The 18,873-nt window shown below is 37.3% G+C and overlaps 1 protein-coding gene across 1 annotated transcript in view; it reads right to left on the reverse strand.

Moving 5' to 3' along the window:
* Positions 1–4,512: 4,512 nt before the first annotated feature.
* The window catches only part of ARHGEF3 (Rho guanine nucleotide exchange factor 3), a 107,905-nt gene continuing 93,544 nt past the window's right edge, over positions 4,513–18,873 (reverse strand). Inside the window, 9 exon segments of the mRNA XM_021532712.3 lie at positions 4,513–6,692; positions 7,637–7,823; positions 8,757–8,927; positions 9,094–9,351; positions 10,716–10,792; positions 10,895–10,991; positions 11,283–11,345; positions 13,245–13,415; positions 18,409–18,516. Coding sequence (XP_021388387.2) covers positions 6,364–6,692; positions 7,637–7,823; positions 8,757–8,927; positions 9,094–9,351; positions 10,716–10,792; positions 10,895–10,991; positions 11,283–11,345; positions 13,245–13,415; positions 18,409–18,516 — 1,461 coding nt within the window. The 3' untranslated portion in view covers positions 4,513–6,363.

The raw sequence follows: 18,873 nt of genomic DNA on the forward strand, positions 1-18,873 counted from the left end.
AAAACATTAGAAGCCTATAATTTGTTTTCTTTGTTAAAAGTGTACTAGTGCTGTCGTTGTTGAACAGATGCATATGTTCATTAGCTACTTAGACCAATTACCTTCAATCCCCATAACTGTAGCTATTCATATGTCACCTTGAAAGCAGACACTGACCTTAAAAATATGAAGTTTTCATGCTTGCAGGGTGCGCAATGAACAGGTAATTTAATCTGGCCCTTTTATTAAACCTCTTTTTAGATAAGCTGTAGATCCAAAAATATAAATAACCTATCAGCTCACAAATGGCCTGGTGCTAGTGGTAGCCTCCAGGGTATTAAAAGATAAGCTAATAATTATTAGTAGTTCTTAGAAGTGTTAGGGGACCCAGCAAGTTTAAACAGGGTAATTAGTATCTGTAACTATAATTTACATAAATTACAGAAACATAACACCCAGTATTTATCTAACTGCAGAAACATTATCTAGAGGTAATAAACGCCACAAATGCAGTGTTCATCCTATGGATAAATTAGGACTGTCTCCCCGAGAATCTGGTCTCTGAAAATCTGATGTCCTGCCTCTCTGTAAGGATTCGGTGCTGGTGAAGAGAATATTACAGATGTGTTGATTCATTATTGAAATAACTTTGCTGTGTTTTACATTGTTTAAATAGATTTCCATGTACAAGAAAAAATAATAGAAGTATCAATCTGGTCTAATTTAAGGCTGTGTTATATATCTCCAACAATCCATTACATATCTCCAAATATGTCAAATTGCTTTATCAATTTTGAATTGGCAGAGCTGTTAAAATCACTTTCAGACTGCATGTCTTCAGTACACAAGCAGTTCAGTTGATTGGTGTTTGAATCACACAATCTCTGAAGTCTTGCTTATTTACAAGCAGCCCACAAAGTTTTCCTCATCACTTGCTTTAACAAGATATATCTTTGCAGTTGTACAGAATTATTTTTCTGTATTCATTAACCTAAGTCTGACAGAGATCATCACAAAAATTACTCAGTGCTAATTAATAAATGCTCCAGCAATTCCAGATCACTCCACCACACTGTGCATCTTAAATCCCAATGGATATCAAACAGGTGCAAAGAATCCCAGTTCACAAAACAGCAAAAAACCAGCATAGGAAGAGGTTACTTAAATACTTGGAAGTGAAAAAAGCGGTTGTAAAATCTGTCATCTTATTTCCTCTCTATTTTCTGGCTTCTGTGGTTTTTGGTACTTGCCAAGCATTCAACCATGACTCCAGGGCTTGCACCAAGTGGTTTTCCACCTGTGAAATACAAAGTTGTATTTCTTGTTAGGTAAATAAAGGCAACCTAAGCAATTGTAATTGTGAAATGTGTGGAACACGGCCGTGGGACAGTTATGAGTTCTAATAAACAACCAAGGAAAGCATGGAAGAAGGCTTTTGAACCAATCTTTTGTTTGCAAATAACAAGTCTTAAGCTGTTTTGTAATAAGAGTATTTGAATTATAACTTTAGAATGTTGCTTTTGGTAAGAACTTTTTGCTTTTAATTAAGTCTTAAGCTATTTTGCAAGAAGAACCTTTGAATTATAACTTTAGAATGTTGCTTAGTATTAAGGATTTTAAACTGTAGCTTTAGAATGTAAAAGGATTTAAACAGAAGAGGGAAGTGAACCTATCCCAAGCTCCTGGAAAAGGAAGATGGACATCAATGTTGCTGATTAATGATTTTGAAAGGGAAAGCTGGACATCACTACCATAGATTAATGGTCCTAGGAAATAGAAGCTGGACCCCACCATCTGGACACACATCCTGGGATGTACATCCTAGGATATTGAAACCTGGAGTTGCTCACGATAAGAGTGTAAAAATCAGAAAGGAACCAGACATCACCATCATAGATTTACAATCCTAAAGTGAAGAACTGTGACGTCAGAAGGTAGAAATAGAAACTACTGACAGCGTGCATAAAAAGGGGAAATAGAAACTGCTGGGGAAAGCTTATGAATATGCATGAATATCATCAGTTAATACCAGTAAATCCAACAATTGGTGTGCAGTCAGAGGGGAAAACCCCCACCACTGTCTTTGCTCATACGTTACCACATTAATTAATAAACTGAATTACTGCTTGATATATTGGCTGAGTCAAGCTTCTCATTTCTAACACACCCCACTACAATGATCCCTTTGATTCTGAAGATGATTTTAACCCATTAGTAATACAGATTTAGATCAGATTAAGAGCCACAAAGAAAGACAGAAGGGAGGGTTGCATGCTCAAGGAGCAAACTTGGGTACTTCCTCCAGACATTACTTCAGTATCCTTTTATGAATGCAAGTTTAAGAATTTCAAAACTAAATTAGAAATTTGAAATTAATCAATCTGAGTATATTGTTACAATTTAAATAACCACTAATTACTATTTTACTTTCCCTTACTACTGTAATGATGCACAACACATCTCATTTCCTCAAAACCTCAAGAGCTAATTTTGTGCCAACTGAATTTCAGGTTCCAGGAGATCAGGGATAGAAGAACTGTATCCTTAATCTTTCTCCTAAACCATGCAAAGAGAAGAATCTTTCGAAAACTCAGAAACAAAACCTAATTTACACACTTGGAAAGAGCTTTAGTATCATTTACCAGCCATGGAGAAAATATGCCTATGATATTAAAAGGTGAGGCAATATGGAGCAGTAGTTGACCTGGCTCTGTAAAACCAGGAATATATATTTATATATATTAAAAAATTCCTGAATTTAAAATTTGCAGTAATCAAATCAGCTGTGAAACAACATTATTTCCATGAGATGGCAGCACCAACCTGTAGAACACATTACAGTATTTTAAAATCAGTATTCATTAATAAGCATTAAATATGGAAGAGCTGCCCATTCTGGATCTGAAACCCCCCTTTAAAAGGAAACAAATCATCTTCCATGTATGTAGAACTTGGTTTCAGACTCTGTTAGATCCCGGGAATCAAGATTTTTACAAGTTCCAGGCAGTGTCACCAAAAAACTTCATTTTTATCAGAAAATGCAATCCATTAAACTGCTGACAGTTCTGATACAGTTTTCAAATTCTGGAAATTCTGTGAAACTTCAAGAGACCTGGGTCCCACTGTCACAGAAGCAGTCCAAAGGCAGAGGTCCTGGTTCAGATGGCTCATGCTAAATAGAAGAAACACTTTTTGTACCCTGCAATTTTGGCCCTATCCATACCCAAATTCTAGCAACTGTTCTTGGCACTGAGCTTCACAAATCTCAAACTTACTGTTCCTGGTGGCTCATTACAGTGTTCCTGTTGTCATCCCAGCTTTGTTCTTTTCAGTGCTGCAGCGCAAATCTGGGGAAACAAAGGCCACAGACAGTTCAATTTTGTGTTCTAGTCTCCAAAGAGAGTCCCAACACCATTCTCTTTGCTTACCTTCCTCAGTCAAGACAATTTCTGCTTTTACCTTTTTTGCTTCTGGTCCATCAGGTCTTTCATAAGCTATAGCTACCCTGACTCCTCATCAGGAGGAGAAGAGGAAACAGATTTGCCACAAAGGGATGGATCTGCCCCCTCAGACCACTAACATGCTGCTCTTGAGAGCAGGACAGCTTGTCACTCACCCTTTTCCTTGAGTGTGAGATCCAGAGTGCTTGTGCATCAGGTTTAGAGGAGTGTCTATCCCACTCCTCATTTTGCCATCTCCTCGTGGTGATCCTGGAAGCACTTGACACCTCAGGCTTTTCACTCACTGCCTCTTGCCTCTTCACTGCTGCAAACTCTCAGACTCCCCTCCAGACACCAGAATTACTGTGACAAGCACTTGAACATATTTATGTACATGATTCTTCCTCTTTACTTCACACTCATAATTTTACGTTTTACCCATCCTTTTTGGTACATTTTATTATCCAAACCCAGCCCTCCACCACCATCCTCCTGCCCCAATCAAAAGTCATCCTTTCAAAAACAGTGGCATTTTAAAAGTGCTAGAACTAAAACCATCTTACCAAATCTAGCATGATATCAGTAATCTTAAACTGGAAATCTTAATCCTTAGCATGATCTGAAGAGAAAAACCCAACATCATTAGGATTTATTAGATCAATCAGTAGCTAAGTGCATGTCAACTACAAAGCACAACCAAAACACTTCCATTCCAGAATGCTGAACAGTGAGTAGGTGGCTAAATTATACTAAACAAATGATTTCCTGGCTGGCTGGAATACTCTAAAATTAATAATTTCAGTTCCAACCCACAAGGAATTATGAAAGAGAAACTGATGACAGGACAGTAAATTTTTGTTCCACCTACTTAAATTAATTATGCCATACAGGACCTTGGGGAATGTGGTGAATTGAGTCCAGTGACCTGTTTCTGTTACTATTGTGCATTTAGCAAATTAGATCCAAATATGTATCACTTTATAAGAAACAAAATACAACCTTTGGTCACTTACATTAAAGCCTCACGGAATGTACCACTGAAATCTTTTTGTATTCTTCTTCCACAACTAACCAAACCAAATAAAAATCAAAATGGTTAAATGTAATTTATTTGAAATGCTTCCAGAAAAGTTTAAGGCAATTATATATAAAAAAAAAGTCAATACACACATTCTTTCTTTCTTCTGTATCTGAACATTTTACATGCTTTTTTGCTCTTTTTCAACATTTTTGCTTAACAACTTCCCTATGCCTTTTCTTTCACAGATTTTTCCTTTCATCTTCACTCATTCAGCTCTAAAAACGAAGCAGTTGAAATAAATTACAAAGCCTGAAACAAAAAAGAAAACTGATTTTTTTGAAAAACTATAAATACAGAAATATGTTCTATAGGGTAAAAATGCCATTTTTTAAAAAATAAAAATACCTTGTTTTATATTGTTTATCATCTTGTCACACTGATTTCTGTAATGCACCTCAGCATATATATATGTAAGATAACTAGTAAATTTTATGTAAACTTGTAGAACACAAGAAAATATTTTTGGCAATAACTTAGCAGTTTTTCTACTTTTGTTGTTACAAGTACTTTGCACAGGTTATCTTGTGTAATACTAAGAATCATTTAAAATTTTTAATATATCATTTTCATAGCTTGCCATACAGCACTGGCATTATTTCTTACAGTAAGAAATAAAATACTACCCAGGGATTCCTGAAAAATAACAGGATGATCACTACATGTTTTAGACTGCATTTAAGTGACTCATATGCTTCTCATCATAATGAGTAGGTTAAATCAGCCACCAGAAAACACAGTAACATTTCCAATTACAGTACAAAATGAAATACAACGAAAACTTTTAAAACAAAACTTGAGGGAAGTAAAAAGGATGTAATACATCCTAAAGGACAAAAAATTCCCTTTTTGTTTAAATTCTCTCTACATAATCCCACAGGGTATATATGTAGAGCACCATATGTATAAAATCATCACTTAGTTTTAAAAACCAACTACATGTAATTGTAAACAGACATTTACAGAAAATTAAATGTTTTAACATTAGTGGTGCTTAAAACCAACAGTGGAGGTCAGTGGAGTGCAAAATGCTGAAGAGGGCCTATTCACAAGCAAAAGCTCCTTTCCCTTCTTATTCTGTTTGGGATAATTTATATATGGCACTGAAAGCAAATTAGCAGATTATTTACAAACATCCAGTATTCTCAGCATTTCATTTAAGTCAGTGCTGGCTGTAAAGGTTTGGTTGTGGTTTTTTCAGTTGATTAGCATTACATTCTTTGAAAAATAAACCATATTACTATGCTGACCATTTGAAATGTCCAGATTTTAGTAAGTTTGGCTGCTGGATCTTAGGACAACGTTTCATTTTGAAAAATAAATCCCTTAAGAGTCCCTGGTTCTATAGCCCCTTGTTTATAGCTCTTGCTAACAGGACTTTGGATAGCTTATTGCAAAATAGTTTTCTTTTTTGTTCCAAGAAACTACTTTTTCGTTCCATACCTTTAAGAAAATTTATTATCTTGATACCCATTCTGAAATTCCATATTAAGTCCACATCTTCAGCTGCCCCTTTAAAGGGCAAATAAAGTACTCAAAAATTAGGGAAAGGTGATTATGTAATGCATACATAAACAGTAGTTTAGAGGTTCTGTTTACAGCAGGACATTGAGAATATCTGGTCAAGTACCTCTTTCATCCACCTTGGGTGTTTATGGAATATAATCACAGGACATGAGTTGCAAGAGATTCCAGCTTATACACATGGGCAGTTACAGTACGACACTCACAGGTACAAATACAAGAACTGCATTGACATTGTCACAAAAAATATTCTAAAAGTGCTTCTCCAAATGGTTCCATGTATGGAATGCAAATACTGTACAGGTAAGAGACACATTTTCTTCCGGGAGCTGTAAGTTGTTGTCAAACATTGGTTTCTATTTGCTTGTGGCTCTCGCACGAGTTCGTCTGCTCCATGCGCTCGCAGTCGGCGCTGAGCTCGCTGGTGTCCATGCTGCAGTCTGACTCGCAGTCCGACTGCTCCATCTGCTCCGGGGCCTCTGCTCTGCGGCCGTGGGGCGGCGCAGGGACCCGCGCCGGCAGCCCGCCCGCCGGGCCCGCGCACGCCGCCTTCTCCTTGGCCTGCCGGATGCAGTTCAGCCACTGCTGCTTGTTGAAGGAGTCATTGGCTTGCAGAGAGTGCGTCTGGCTTTGGGATCCGTTTTTGAAGCTCACTCTAAAGAAGTTTTTGACTGAAAGAAACAATATATATCAAACCCCTGAATGCTGTGACTGAATGGATTTTATAATCAAAGAGTATATATTAAGTAACAAAATCTGCACAATCTTTGCCTTAAGGTCAGACAAGACCATGTGAGACCAGAGAAGAGTCTGGGTATCTCCTTGTTTCTGGGAGAAGACCACAGAACACCACAAGCATTTCTAGTAACTTCGTATTGCTGGAGTAAACATTTTTGGTTCTGCCACGCATGAGCTATCCATTAAGGTGAATTGGCAAGATTAAGGCTTCTTCCACACTAATGCCTCTCCTCCTACTTCTCTGCAAAGTGTATTTCCATAACCTTCACTGAATGCAGCATCCTTGTGCCAGCCAAAGACTGCCTCATCTCTTCCTTTCACTTCACTAATACAGTGGATGCATACAAAAACCCCTTTAAGTTTTGACCAGATGAGATTTAAGGGACGCTTGTATTAGAAAAAGCATCTTTATAATACACTTAACTGAAGTATAAACATGAATTGCTGCAGTCTTGACCCTGAGTACTACAGTATCTGCCAGCTTAAAGAGTTATTGAATAGCAATCAGTGCCTCCAGTGCAAGGAAAGGCAAAACAGCTGAAGCTCAAGATTTCAAAATACTCTTGCTTATAACTTTGCAAGGCAAAATTTGCAAAACTGTAAAACTTTGCAGTTTTGCCACTACAGTCTGTATGTTCTCCCATTCTCAATTTGGTACAGGAGCACGTGTGTGGAGAAATTCTATTATCAATATAGTGAGCTTTGAGGAAGAATTGAAAAGAAACAACTTAGAAGGTAATAAACCAGTCTGAAACAAAATTCAACATGCTGGACGGAGATAACGTTAATTTTAGAGAGACTATTCTGATGTCACACTGGCAGGTTCTTACAGCTATGATGACCCTACATGAGCAAAGAGAACAAGCTGCTGCCATACTTCTCTCGTTGTTGCTGAAGGCTCCGCGTAAGGACCCGCCCAGGCGCACCTCCCCGTCCTGCAGGTCCTCCAGCAGCAGCTCCCGCACGGGAATGGGCTGCCGGTACAGCTGGTAGCACAGCTGCTCATTGTGGGTCACGGCCCGAGTGATCACCAGCACCTCCTCAAAGAGGAAGACATGCAGTTTCTGTTAAAAGATTCATAGATAATAAAGCATTATTCCTTTCTTGAGACATCACTGAACCGAACGGAACAAATCAAGTTCACCAGAAAGATGAAAATGGCCGGTTTCTTCCAGGTAGTTTGGTGTTGAACTACCTGCCTGACCTTCACCGGGTGAACAGGAAACAGCACCTGCTTCACCTTTCCCTCTCAGCTGTGTGGTGAAACACGACCCTTCCACTGTAATGCATAACCATGCTCCACAGGAGCAGGTCCAGAACTGAAAAAATGCACTGCTTTCTTTGTTGCTTTCTAAAATAGGTTTTCCAAGTTTTATCTACTTCCATTAGTGTCAGTAAAGAAAAAAGATATTTTTTCATTGTTTGTCCATTTAAAAGTTTTATTTAACATTGAAGGGGGGGAAAGCTAGGAAAGACTGAGTTCTCTTCTACTAATAAAATAATTTTTTCCCCTCAGTTTGTGAAACTTATCAATAGCGCAGTGCCCCAGAGACTGGAATTCAAAGTACCAAATTCCTCTGGTCAATAAATTAACCTTGATCTCAACAAAGACTCAAGTAAAGTCTTTTGAATAACCACAGCCTTTGACAAACTTACAATTTGCTTGGTACATTTTGTGTGTTCTTTATAGACATTAATATCACATCTCTGAGACCAGAAACTTGGGGGTTTTCCCTGTAAGTATTGAAATTGATCAGATTTACAATTTATCCAGGATATTGTTAGGCTCCATAAGACACAGAGATACATATTATCTCCCTATACAGATACTTAACTACTAACAAAAAACATTAGTGTTATATATAATAATTAGTATTTATCAACTTCCTATATATAAGAGAGTGATGTTTCTCTGTGTGTGCTCACAGGTCTTTTAGCTGTTGTGCAAATTGAAGATATCTTTTAAAGTTACTTATGACAAAATATTTATTCCTTACCACTCCCCTGTTGTTCTTCAGCTCCCCGTGACAACACACAGCACGTGAATTATCAATCAATGAATCCCTTTGGCCTTCTTCAAGATAAATAAGTCTCTCTTTGTAATACTGGCATTCAGATTCACCAGTCTTTATGTTGATTTCAGCCACAATGCCCTGAATTATATTTATCTGCAGAAACACAATGAAAACACATGAATTTTAATTACACATCCAATATTCAGCTGTTCATATAAATATTTGTGCTTTTTTATATTTTATGTATTTTCCCTTAATTCACTAATAAGCTGAAACTGCTATGATCTCCTAAAAAACCCCAAACCCAACAGTAACTCACAGCTTCTTCCAGATGCTGTTGATCTGGATGATCATTTGGTGTGTGTCTTAAAATTTCTCTGAGCAGGAGTGGGTATTTGACCAAGCGGCTTCGGGGGATGTCAAGGAAATTCCACAGGTCCAGCTTGCGGCTGAAGGGAGACTCCAAGCAGCGCTGCAGGAAATCCTGCACTCTGTGATCTTGTTTCTTGTGGTCCAATAAAGCTTTGGCTGCTACTTGATTGCTGCAGTAGCTGTCATAGGAGTTCAGGCATGGCAGCTGAGGAAAGAATGAATTATTCTGTAGCTGAAGCAAAGCACAATTTCCTGCACTGAAAGGTTCAGGTGATTCAGGACATGAGAATTCCTGCTGAGACTCCTTTAGCTGGAGATTTATCCACAGTTTATTGATGTCATGTTTCCAACAAATATAACCTTTACAAAGGTCCTCAGACTACCTTATTCAACATTTATGTAATTTAAAAGCACTTGCTCATCACTCAGATCCTACAGATCTCTGTTACTATTGCAAAGCATTAAAATATAAATTACTTAAGACTGAGCACTATTTAGTAGAGACAACACTTGAACACAGAAGCCTGGCTTTAATTATGAATGAAAATAAAAGCCTAGGAGCGAGTACTCCCAAACCTGGCCTTTTTCAGATCAGCGAATTTCTACAATCAAAATTTATAATGCCCACATGAACCTTGACCAAACTAAGATAACAAAACTGTATATATATATATAAATAAATCTGAAAAAAAAGTAACTTGTCTGTTGATTAGAGCAATATGTACATTTACAAAACCTGCTGAATTAACACCCAAATATGCAAAATCTTTTAAAAAAGGAAATTAGACTTGAATATATTTGAACCAAGAGAAGTTCACTGATACTCAACACCCAGCAGAAAATACATTTTAAACTACTTTATGCAAAGAAAATTGAGATTTTTTTTTTGACATTTAGAAATTATTTTTCATTAACTATTTGCATTATATACATTATATAATGCTTCCCTTGTTGACCATAGGCCACACTTTCACATATAGCTGCTAAATATCATTCCTTAATTCCTTTAAAATTTCAAGTCTTTTTTTCCCTGCTAAATTTCATTACTTATATTTACTTAAAAGCATACTTCTCACATATCCAAAACCAAAAATAAATCTTTCTGATAACAATTTTATCAACAAAACTAACAAGAGCTATTTTCAGTGTTTATGCTTTTGGATGCTAGTGAACATGAACTGATCCATTTTATCTTTTATGAGGCAGCAACATCTCTCTTGTATCCCTGTCTGACTTTACAAGGAAAGCAGAACAGAAACAGGGGCAGATTCTTAAAGGACCTACATAAGAAAAACTCTAATTTGACTCATGATTTTTATTTAAAATATATTAAATAGTGCTCAACTCCTGAATAGCAAAAGCTTTTAAAACAATATCCCCATCTAAATCTTTTAATGGAAAAATCCCTGAAAGATAAAATATTCTATTGTGTCCCTAAACAGTTGCCTTACTTTTAAAAAGTATATTAAGACTATTTTTTTGACACTTTATAGAAAGGAAATTGTCTGAGAAAAATCACATTACATCTCCAGACTGAAGTCTCAAAATTGGTTATAAACTCTGCCTTACCCAACCCACGAGGATGTGGCCAACATGATCTATTGATCCATCAGGTTTCCTGACTTCTTGAAGTCGCCTAAGAAGATCTGAGAGTGAATAGAAAAAAAAGAAGAGAAACTTCACTTTAATAAACCTGACTTTAAATCTATGTGCTATAATTATGCAGACAAAGACTATTCGAGTTTTACCTTCATGCAGAGGAATTAGAGAGTCCAGTGTTCCAAAAATTTGGTTCAACTCTTGCTCTGTCATTATGGAAAGCTTAAGCATTGGGTCATGATAAGCCTGAAAAGAAAAACAAACATTTCTTTGTTGGTTGCAAAATTCATTATAGAATTTAGCGGTCTCTGTAAGTAAGTTTCATAACCTTATATTAAACTATCAATTTCATATTAAAAAAAAAAGGCAGCACACTTAAGTGTTTCAGAAAGAATGGGAAGATTGAAATATGTTTTGGGTTTTTTCCTCTTTTACTGTCTTAGCAATTATAAAAAACAAAGATTGTTTTAAATGTGTTATGAACCAATTAGTACTTTTTGTTGTGGTTTGGTTTTTGGTTTTGTTTTTTAAACATACCTTTTTTGCCAACTTCAGATCTTCTATCAGGTCTTCTTCTCCCTGGGAAAGTTCAAAGATAGCCTGTAAAAACAGACACAAATATTAGAAAGTATCTTTATTTAATCTATGCTCCACTTCATGGGTTGATGCTATATTTTAAATGGCTGTCTTAACACCATGTAAAAGCATTTCTCTGCTAAATCTACAGAAATATAGTAAGGCTTTATTCCATAACTACAGAATCAAGTGCATTGATTTTTAAAACAGTTATACTAGAATGTTCATTAAAAGCTTATCGCAAATAGACAAAGATTTTTTTTTTCCAAAGGGATATGTTCCCAGATGTAGGACACTACCTTCGTTGTGGTGTTTTAACTTTGACTAAGCCACTTACACAACTGCTTGCATAGGAGTTTGTTGTGTTCCATTTCAGCACATGAAGTGCCAGAAGTTATAGGGGATTCTATCAATTGGAGACAGATCTTATTTAAAGCATTTCATGGTACTGAGCACTTTTATACTGGCACCAGTTCATTTTTTTGTTACAAAGGCTGAGCTGTAGGTAACTGTTGGCTGATGTTAGTTACTCCTCTTAAAGCATATTTGAGACTTTAAAGCTGGCAGATTAAAAATAACACCATCCTAATTAACTGGTTTATCAAACCCCCATTGTTAATAACTTATTGCATGATTTCCTCTTTAAATTGGGGTACAGTAGGAGTTAAGGACATTTTGGGCTAGAATTCCTTGCTTTACAATCAAAGCTTTCAATCAATACGCCATGCAAACAGTTTCTACAGTTTAATTTTCAGTAAGCTGCCTTGGAAGTTCTCAATTACAAATTTATTTCCTATGTATGCCTGTACAAAATTTGCACAAGAAATGCTTGACACTATTGTTGTTTGATTTATGACTCAGTCCCTGAAGTATTCTCAGAGAGACTGTTACAAGCTTTGTTGATACTGATAGAAATTTCTTCAGAAAATAAAAATACCTTGATTCTGAAGGAGCTCTGTGTCGACTATAATATGAACCATTTAGATTTTGTCTTGTCTAACACATCAAAACCCCTGGCACACTTCTTTCTAGCTTTGGAAGACACACCTTTTGATCAGTGTGTCATCTGTCTAGCACTGGAAACTTCCTCAAAGACAGTCTTTTCCAAAAGGGAAATGATGGTGCATTTCTGTGTGTCTGTATCACCTGATGAACGCCTGTTCCTGTCACAGCATACTCACCTCGCATTACCAGAACAACAAAATGAAACACCAAAATATGTACCATGACTACAGAGAGTGTCAGACAGAACATGCACACACATGCAGCCAATCACAAGATATCTCAGTGACTTTGGGTTTATTTCGGGAATACAATGAGCTGGATTGAACAAAGACTACATTAATCTAATATAGCTTGAGTCATAAATACTAGAGATGGAATTCTGCTTCTAATTGAGGTAGTGACACATTTTAATTGCAGGACATCTTCAAGTGCTACCCCGATGCCTGTGAGTAACTCTACGCTTTAAAGGCAACTTCTGAACATGAAATTTATGGTTAAAAAATATACATATGTATTGCAAATGCAGGTGAATCCAATGGGAATAAATGACGATGTCTGACTCAATTCAGAAGGCTGAATGATTTATTTATTATAACTATGGCTAAAATACATTAATATGCTATAGAAAAGGAAGATACTAAAACTACGTACTACTTTAACTCTATCTCTAACACAACTCGTGACAGTCTCTGGAGAGTCCAGCCACGGGTGGATTGGATTGGCCACCAGGCACAAACAGTCCTCACCAGAATCCAATCAAGCACTTACAATTCTAAACAATTCTCCAAACACATTCCACATAGGAAAATAAAGGAGCAGAAATAGAGATTGTTTTCCCTTTCACGTCTCTCTGTGCGCCTCTATGAAAAATCCTGAGAGGGAGAGAATTGTGCTTGCCACACATAAGTATATCTATACCTCTTGCCTCTTGATTTCCTTGGATGTAAGCATGTGATTGACACAGACATCGAAGGTCTCACTCCAGAGTTTGCTGTCTCTCCTCTTGGTGTTAGCAGGGGCCACATTGCGAGTCCACGGCCGCGGGCTGAACAGGTCGGGGCGACTCTCGCTGCGGAAACTGATGGAGCGCTGGGAAGAGACAGAGGGGTTTTTGTTACATCAGCTTCATGTCACACCCTCACTTTGCTCATTTTCTAAGGTTCAGGACAACAAACAAATGTTCTCTGATCAGTTTATACTTTGAACTTCATAGCAACACTTAGTACCAGGAATGTAAGAGAAATTAATTCAATACATTCTCATGGAAGGGCAGGGCCTCCATTCCTGCAGTGAACTCTGTCCATGTCCTGTCCTCAACATGTACAAAACTTCTGCAATTCATTCCCATACTAAAAGCACTGAGAGTGTACCACAGAGATAATGCAGAATGGTGCAGCACACTAAACTAACAGAAATTATCATATACAGAGTTTCAATTCAGTGAACAGACAGGAATTAATCATACCTTTCGCTTCTGCTTCACCAAAAATTTAGAATTAATGCAAATATTAAGACACTCTACCAGTGTGTACCAGCATCTCTGTATCTACAGTCTGGTCTGGTCCTAAACTTCAATACAGCCAATTTCAATTTTAAGAGAGACTTGAGAGTTCCAATTGCCTGTAAACTCTTAGAAGTATTTCAGGCTAGGAATCAATACTTTATGGTCTTACTATTCTATTTTGAAACGGTTTCCTTTTTGCTTCATTAAAATTAAGAGGCCATTTTTGAGGTCATACCTCTGAAATGCTTAAGCTATCTCACATAGTTGAAATACCCCACATTTTTATTGTTATTTAAAACCTGCCTTACGTAACAAAATCATCTTTCAATTGCCTGGGGTAAGAATATCTAAAACAAAATAAATTCTCTCTATTTCCAGGTTGAAAGCAGCATATACAAAGGACAATATTTGAAATTCTTCTCTTAAGATAAGAGCCCATGAAATGCAAACAGAAGCTATAAATATTATGTTTTTAGCACAGCAGAAAACACGATGTTAATAAAAAACCTGTCCTTTAACAGAAACCATTCTGAGTTCTACTTGGAATTGACAAAGACCTTAACAATAAATAATAATCAACACACACACCCCACCTCCAAAACTTTTTAAGCCAGGTGCTATTTTTCCTTCAAGAGTTAAGAAGATACAGAAACACATGTGAAATTACATGCTTAATTTACACTTGCTATAATGGGGAATCATAGAGCAAGCTCAAACTAGGCAGGATTTTGGGAAAAGTGACCTTTCACATGCACTGACAGAATGTTCCTTCCTGCTGCAGGAGAACACTCCATACAATAATCCACAGCCCTAAATTGTCCTCATTGGGCAGAAGGGGCACAAAGAGTCTAAAAGACTCAAAATGAAACCAAATTCCCCAAAATCCTGCTTGCTTGTTTGGTTAGCACCCTTGCTACCCATACACGAAGAGTATATATTTAAATGATTTCTGTCATACATCAACCATTTAACCATCAACCACACAAAGTGTACCTTGCTTAATAAGGGACACAGGACTGAGGTTATTTATTAGTGGAATGCAGCCCTAAACTGAAGGTCTAAAAACAAGTTTGAAGATACTCTGATGCTATTTTTGCTTTGTACTTGTCAAGAAGGAAAAATTTAAAATCTATTCATGTGATAGAATCCCATGAAAAAACTTCAAGAATGTCAAAAGAGAATTTTCTACATCTCCAGTCTTTAAAAAATATTTTCCTATAAGGAAGTTTCTGGCTTCCTTAAAAAACATGTCCCACACACTGTTTAAAAAACAGGCCTTGTGGGATGATTAAAATTTTCATATAATTTCAGAAACTAAAGGAGCTAGGGAAAAATCCATCCACAGCCCCTCATGTTGTTTGCTATACTTCTCTGGCAACAGACTTTCCTGGTTGTTGTAAGACTGTTTCTTGAAGGGTTTTTGTGTTACCAATGTTAATCAATGCAATTAACAACCCTTAATTAGAGCTGCAGTAAAGCAAAAAACTTCATGTAGTGGGCAAAGGTGACTACTAATCAAAGCTGTGGCATTCAGACCTGATATTAAAAACAATTTTCTTCTTGAGGATTTTTAGAAATTTTTGGTGTCCTAAGACAGAAGAAAGCAATTTGGACTCCCTACTTAAATTCAAGACACACTGATTAAAAAGGAAGCTGCAGAGGAAGCCAGCCAGACTTCAATTTCTTTCTTCAGCATCAGCTGGAGTTCTTTTTCTGATCCTATTTTCTGTTCAAGCCACACAGCACAGCTGTGAATAAGACCAGGCAGATCATCACAATCATTAGTATAGCTCGATGGAGACTGGAAATGCAGCTATGAAATAAACTGGCTTCCCAGGTGGATTAACAAGTAAGAATCCCTGCTTGGCATTAGGGATACTGCAGCTGCACAGAGAGGAAACTAACAGCATTTTATTAGTCAGCTGTGATGCACTGCCCTACATGACAGGAACAGAATGACTACAAATAGTCAATAACAAAAACAAACAAACTAAACAAAAAACCAAAAAGAAGATGAGAAAGAAAACCTGAAAGACTTAAAGTATTTTATACTTGGAATCCTTATGAAAAAAGTATTGAAAATAAGTGGAAAATTGGAATAAAGTGAAGTATACACACACACAAAAAAAATATTTCTGTAATCAATACAATATGCAAAACATAAAAAGTAGCTAAGAACGTATCTTAAAAGAAACTACACAAACCCCAGGCAGAAATTTTTCTCCTCATGCTGCATGCTGGAAGTCCATTAATGTCAAGTGGAAGTCACATGTACAGAGGTAAGGAAAATTATACAAAATAGGTTTTTTTCCTCTTGCATGTATCTTCCATTTAGAAGACTATCTAAGAAGGTTTTTTTGAAATGCCATAAAGGAATCTCAGAACTCCTTTATGAGGAAAAATATGCTTCTAACTCATTTTACTGATGCTGTTGGAGTGTCTTTAGATGGATGTTCTGTTGACCTTGTTTTGTTTTCTTCTATGGGAAGAAGTTGTTTGTTCTGCATGTTGTGGCGATTACAGTAGTTTTCTTCATTTTACAGACACAACATCTAGCAGCAATGCAAGAAGAAACATGAGTTTTGATTGAAATAACAATGATGATATATAAAAGTTCACTCAGTAAGAAAAATCAACCTTTTTTTTTTACAGGAGATCACATGATGAAAAGAAACCTATACTGTTCTCAAGACACAGTGACAGCTATGTCAAAACATAACAAAGTGAAATAGCAATATGTACATCCCAGAATGTTTCTAAGTAATTCCAAGTAGGACACCTGAGGACAAGGTCAGTCTTTTTTGTCCCTGCTCTATAGCTATTGAGAAAACCAGATAAGAAGTCAATTCACAGCTGGGACATCACAAGCAAGATCTGGAAAACATAGAAGCTGATTTCTCATCACAGCTCCTTGAAGCACATAGAGGGGATCAAACATTACTGTTTAATCTGCTAATTAAATATATTCTTATGGGCAGTATGAACAGAGCAAAACAGAAATGCCTGCAACAGTAGGGCTTGCAACAAAGCTGTTATTTTCCCTCCTGTTTTTGACAAAATTTACCCTGAAACACATTAATATAGCTCTCATTTTAGGAAGTTGCTACTGCATACATGAAAGGATAATTATTTTGGTTAGTCTGAAACAACTTTATTAAATCCAATATTGTTCTGGGCACTGCATGGTGCAGTCCCAGAGGCTTTCACTGCAAAACAATAGCACAGGTACCTAAACGAGGCCAACAGCTGCCTAAGGCTGTGGAAAGGGAAGCACCCCACTCAGCAGCAGTTTGGCCAAAAATGAAATCCTTTTCCACACTCCTCACAACTGGAACTGATGTAGCCCTTCCTGAGCTGGGCCAGTTTCTCCTGCAGGCAGACTGCAGGAGATTCACAGAGCCCAGGGGATACAGGAGCTCTGCTCGAGTCACGCAGACCTCATCTGCACCAAGCCTGGCGGGGTGCAGACATCTGGCTGATCCTCCAACCCTGTGCAGAAATCTGCACTTTCAACATCACAGGAACCAATGATCCTCCAACCCTGTGCAGAAATCTGCACTTTCAACATCACAGGAACCAAAGACAGGAAAACCGATGTCAGAAAACCCTGTGATATCAATTTTCTGAGTAATTACAACTACAGAAGAATGACGTTCTTCCCCATGAGTTTTTATTTCTCAAAAAACTCTTAAGTTTTATTTCTTTCCCCCTTAACAGGTAACTTCAGTAAAGCTCTAATATAGGTAATTTTGACTAAGGAACATTTCTAACACTTCAAGTTACTTTTACAGTTCCTCTCAAAGAAATTAAGCTTGTTAAGTAATTTTCTTAAGATCTTTCACATGCCTTCTTACATAAACTTTTTTAAAGAGGAAACTGTGGCTTTCTGGACCAGACCCAGAGCAGTGCTGCAGCTCCCAGCTGATACTGCCATTAGGAGTTGAGTACCCCAATACTTTGCCATCTCTAGGTCTGAAGGCACAAATGCTTTATAAATTAAAGTTTCATTAGTCTCCAAGTATGTACAATATTACATTCTTAATCTGTTACGTATAAACTGCATTTAAATTGTTAGCCCTTTATTAATTTTCATCATCACTTTTGGAAACTGCCTTGGAAAGTTCCGATTATTCACTAACTCTTGTTTAGCTGAGGTCAAAGTTCACTCTACAGGAGGAAATTCAGCAGTCCTACCTGACCAACTACACCAAAAGTAACATTTTCAAAGAAACCAACCAACATTAAGAGAAAGCATTATGGAATATTCTCTTCATCAAATTTAAAAAGCAACTGTCATCCTACAGTAAACTATTTTTATATGCTATAGGTGCAATAGTTTTCCTCCTGGTAAGCAAAAACCATTAAACAGACAAGTGTTTTTTTTGAGGTGAGAATTGAGTTTTAAGCTGAGTGAAGTGGTTTCTTTGAGGTGAGAGTTGAGTTTGAAGCTGAATGACCTTGTGGTGACAAGGCACCTCGAGCTGTTTGGCACACTGCAGCGCTGGGTGTCCTGTGCATCCCTGCTGCAGGAAGGCTGGTCCTGCAGTGAGCAGGAGCAGCAGGAGCTGCTGCCCTTACCTGCAGGGTCTGGCTGAAGCGCTTCAGTGGAGTGGCTCGCACAGGGGGGATGAGGCTGGCCAGGGATGTGACTCTGGAAAGAGGCTTGACCCGTTTGTTGCTGGGCTCCTGCAGCACAGGGAGGAGGAGGGAAAGGAAAAAAAAGTCAGGAGAGTGTCAGCATCATCAGGTAAAGATTGCTATTGCTGATCTTCCTAAGAAAGCATTTGTAGCAAGAGTGTTTGCAAACCTGGACTGTAATTAGGGCAGTAAATAAACAAAAGCAGTTTCAAACGCTGACAGTGACAGATTGCTCTTGGCTGGTACATACAGGTCCTGAGAACTGCTGAAAAATGTAATGGTGGAGAAACTGGCATGGCCAGGGACAGGGGAAGGGAGGTAAAAAAAGAGAAAATAATTTGATTATTTTTTCTCATTCTTAGCAGAAAAATTTTCAGCAGTGCTCTGCAACTAATGCACATTATG

This window comes from Lonchura striata, chromosome 12, assembly GCF_046129695.1.
Source record: "Lonchura striata isolate bLonStr1 chromosome 12, bLonStr1.mat, whole genome shotgun sequence".
Taxonomy (NCBI): domain Eukaryota; kingdom Metazoa; phylum Chordata; class Aves; order Passeriformes; family Estrildidae; genus Lonchura; species Lonchura striata.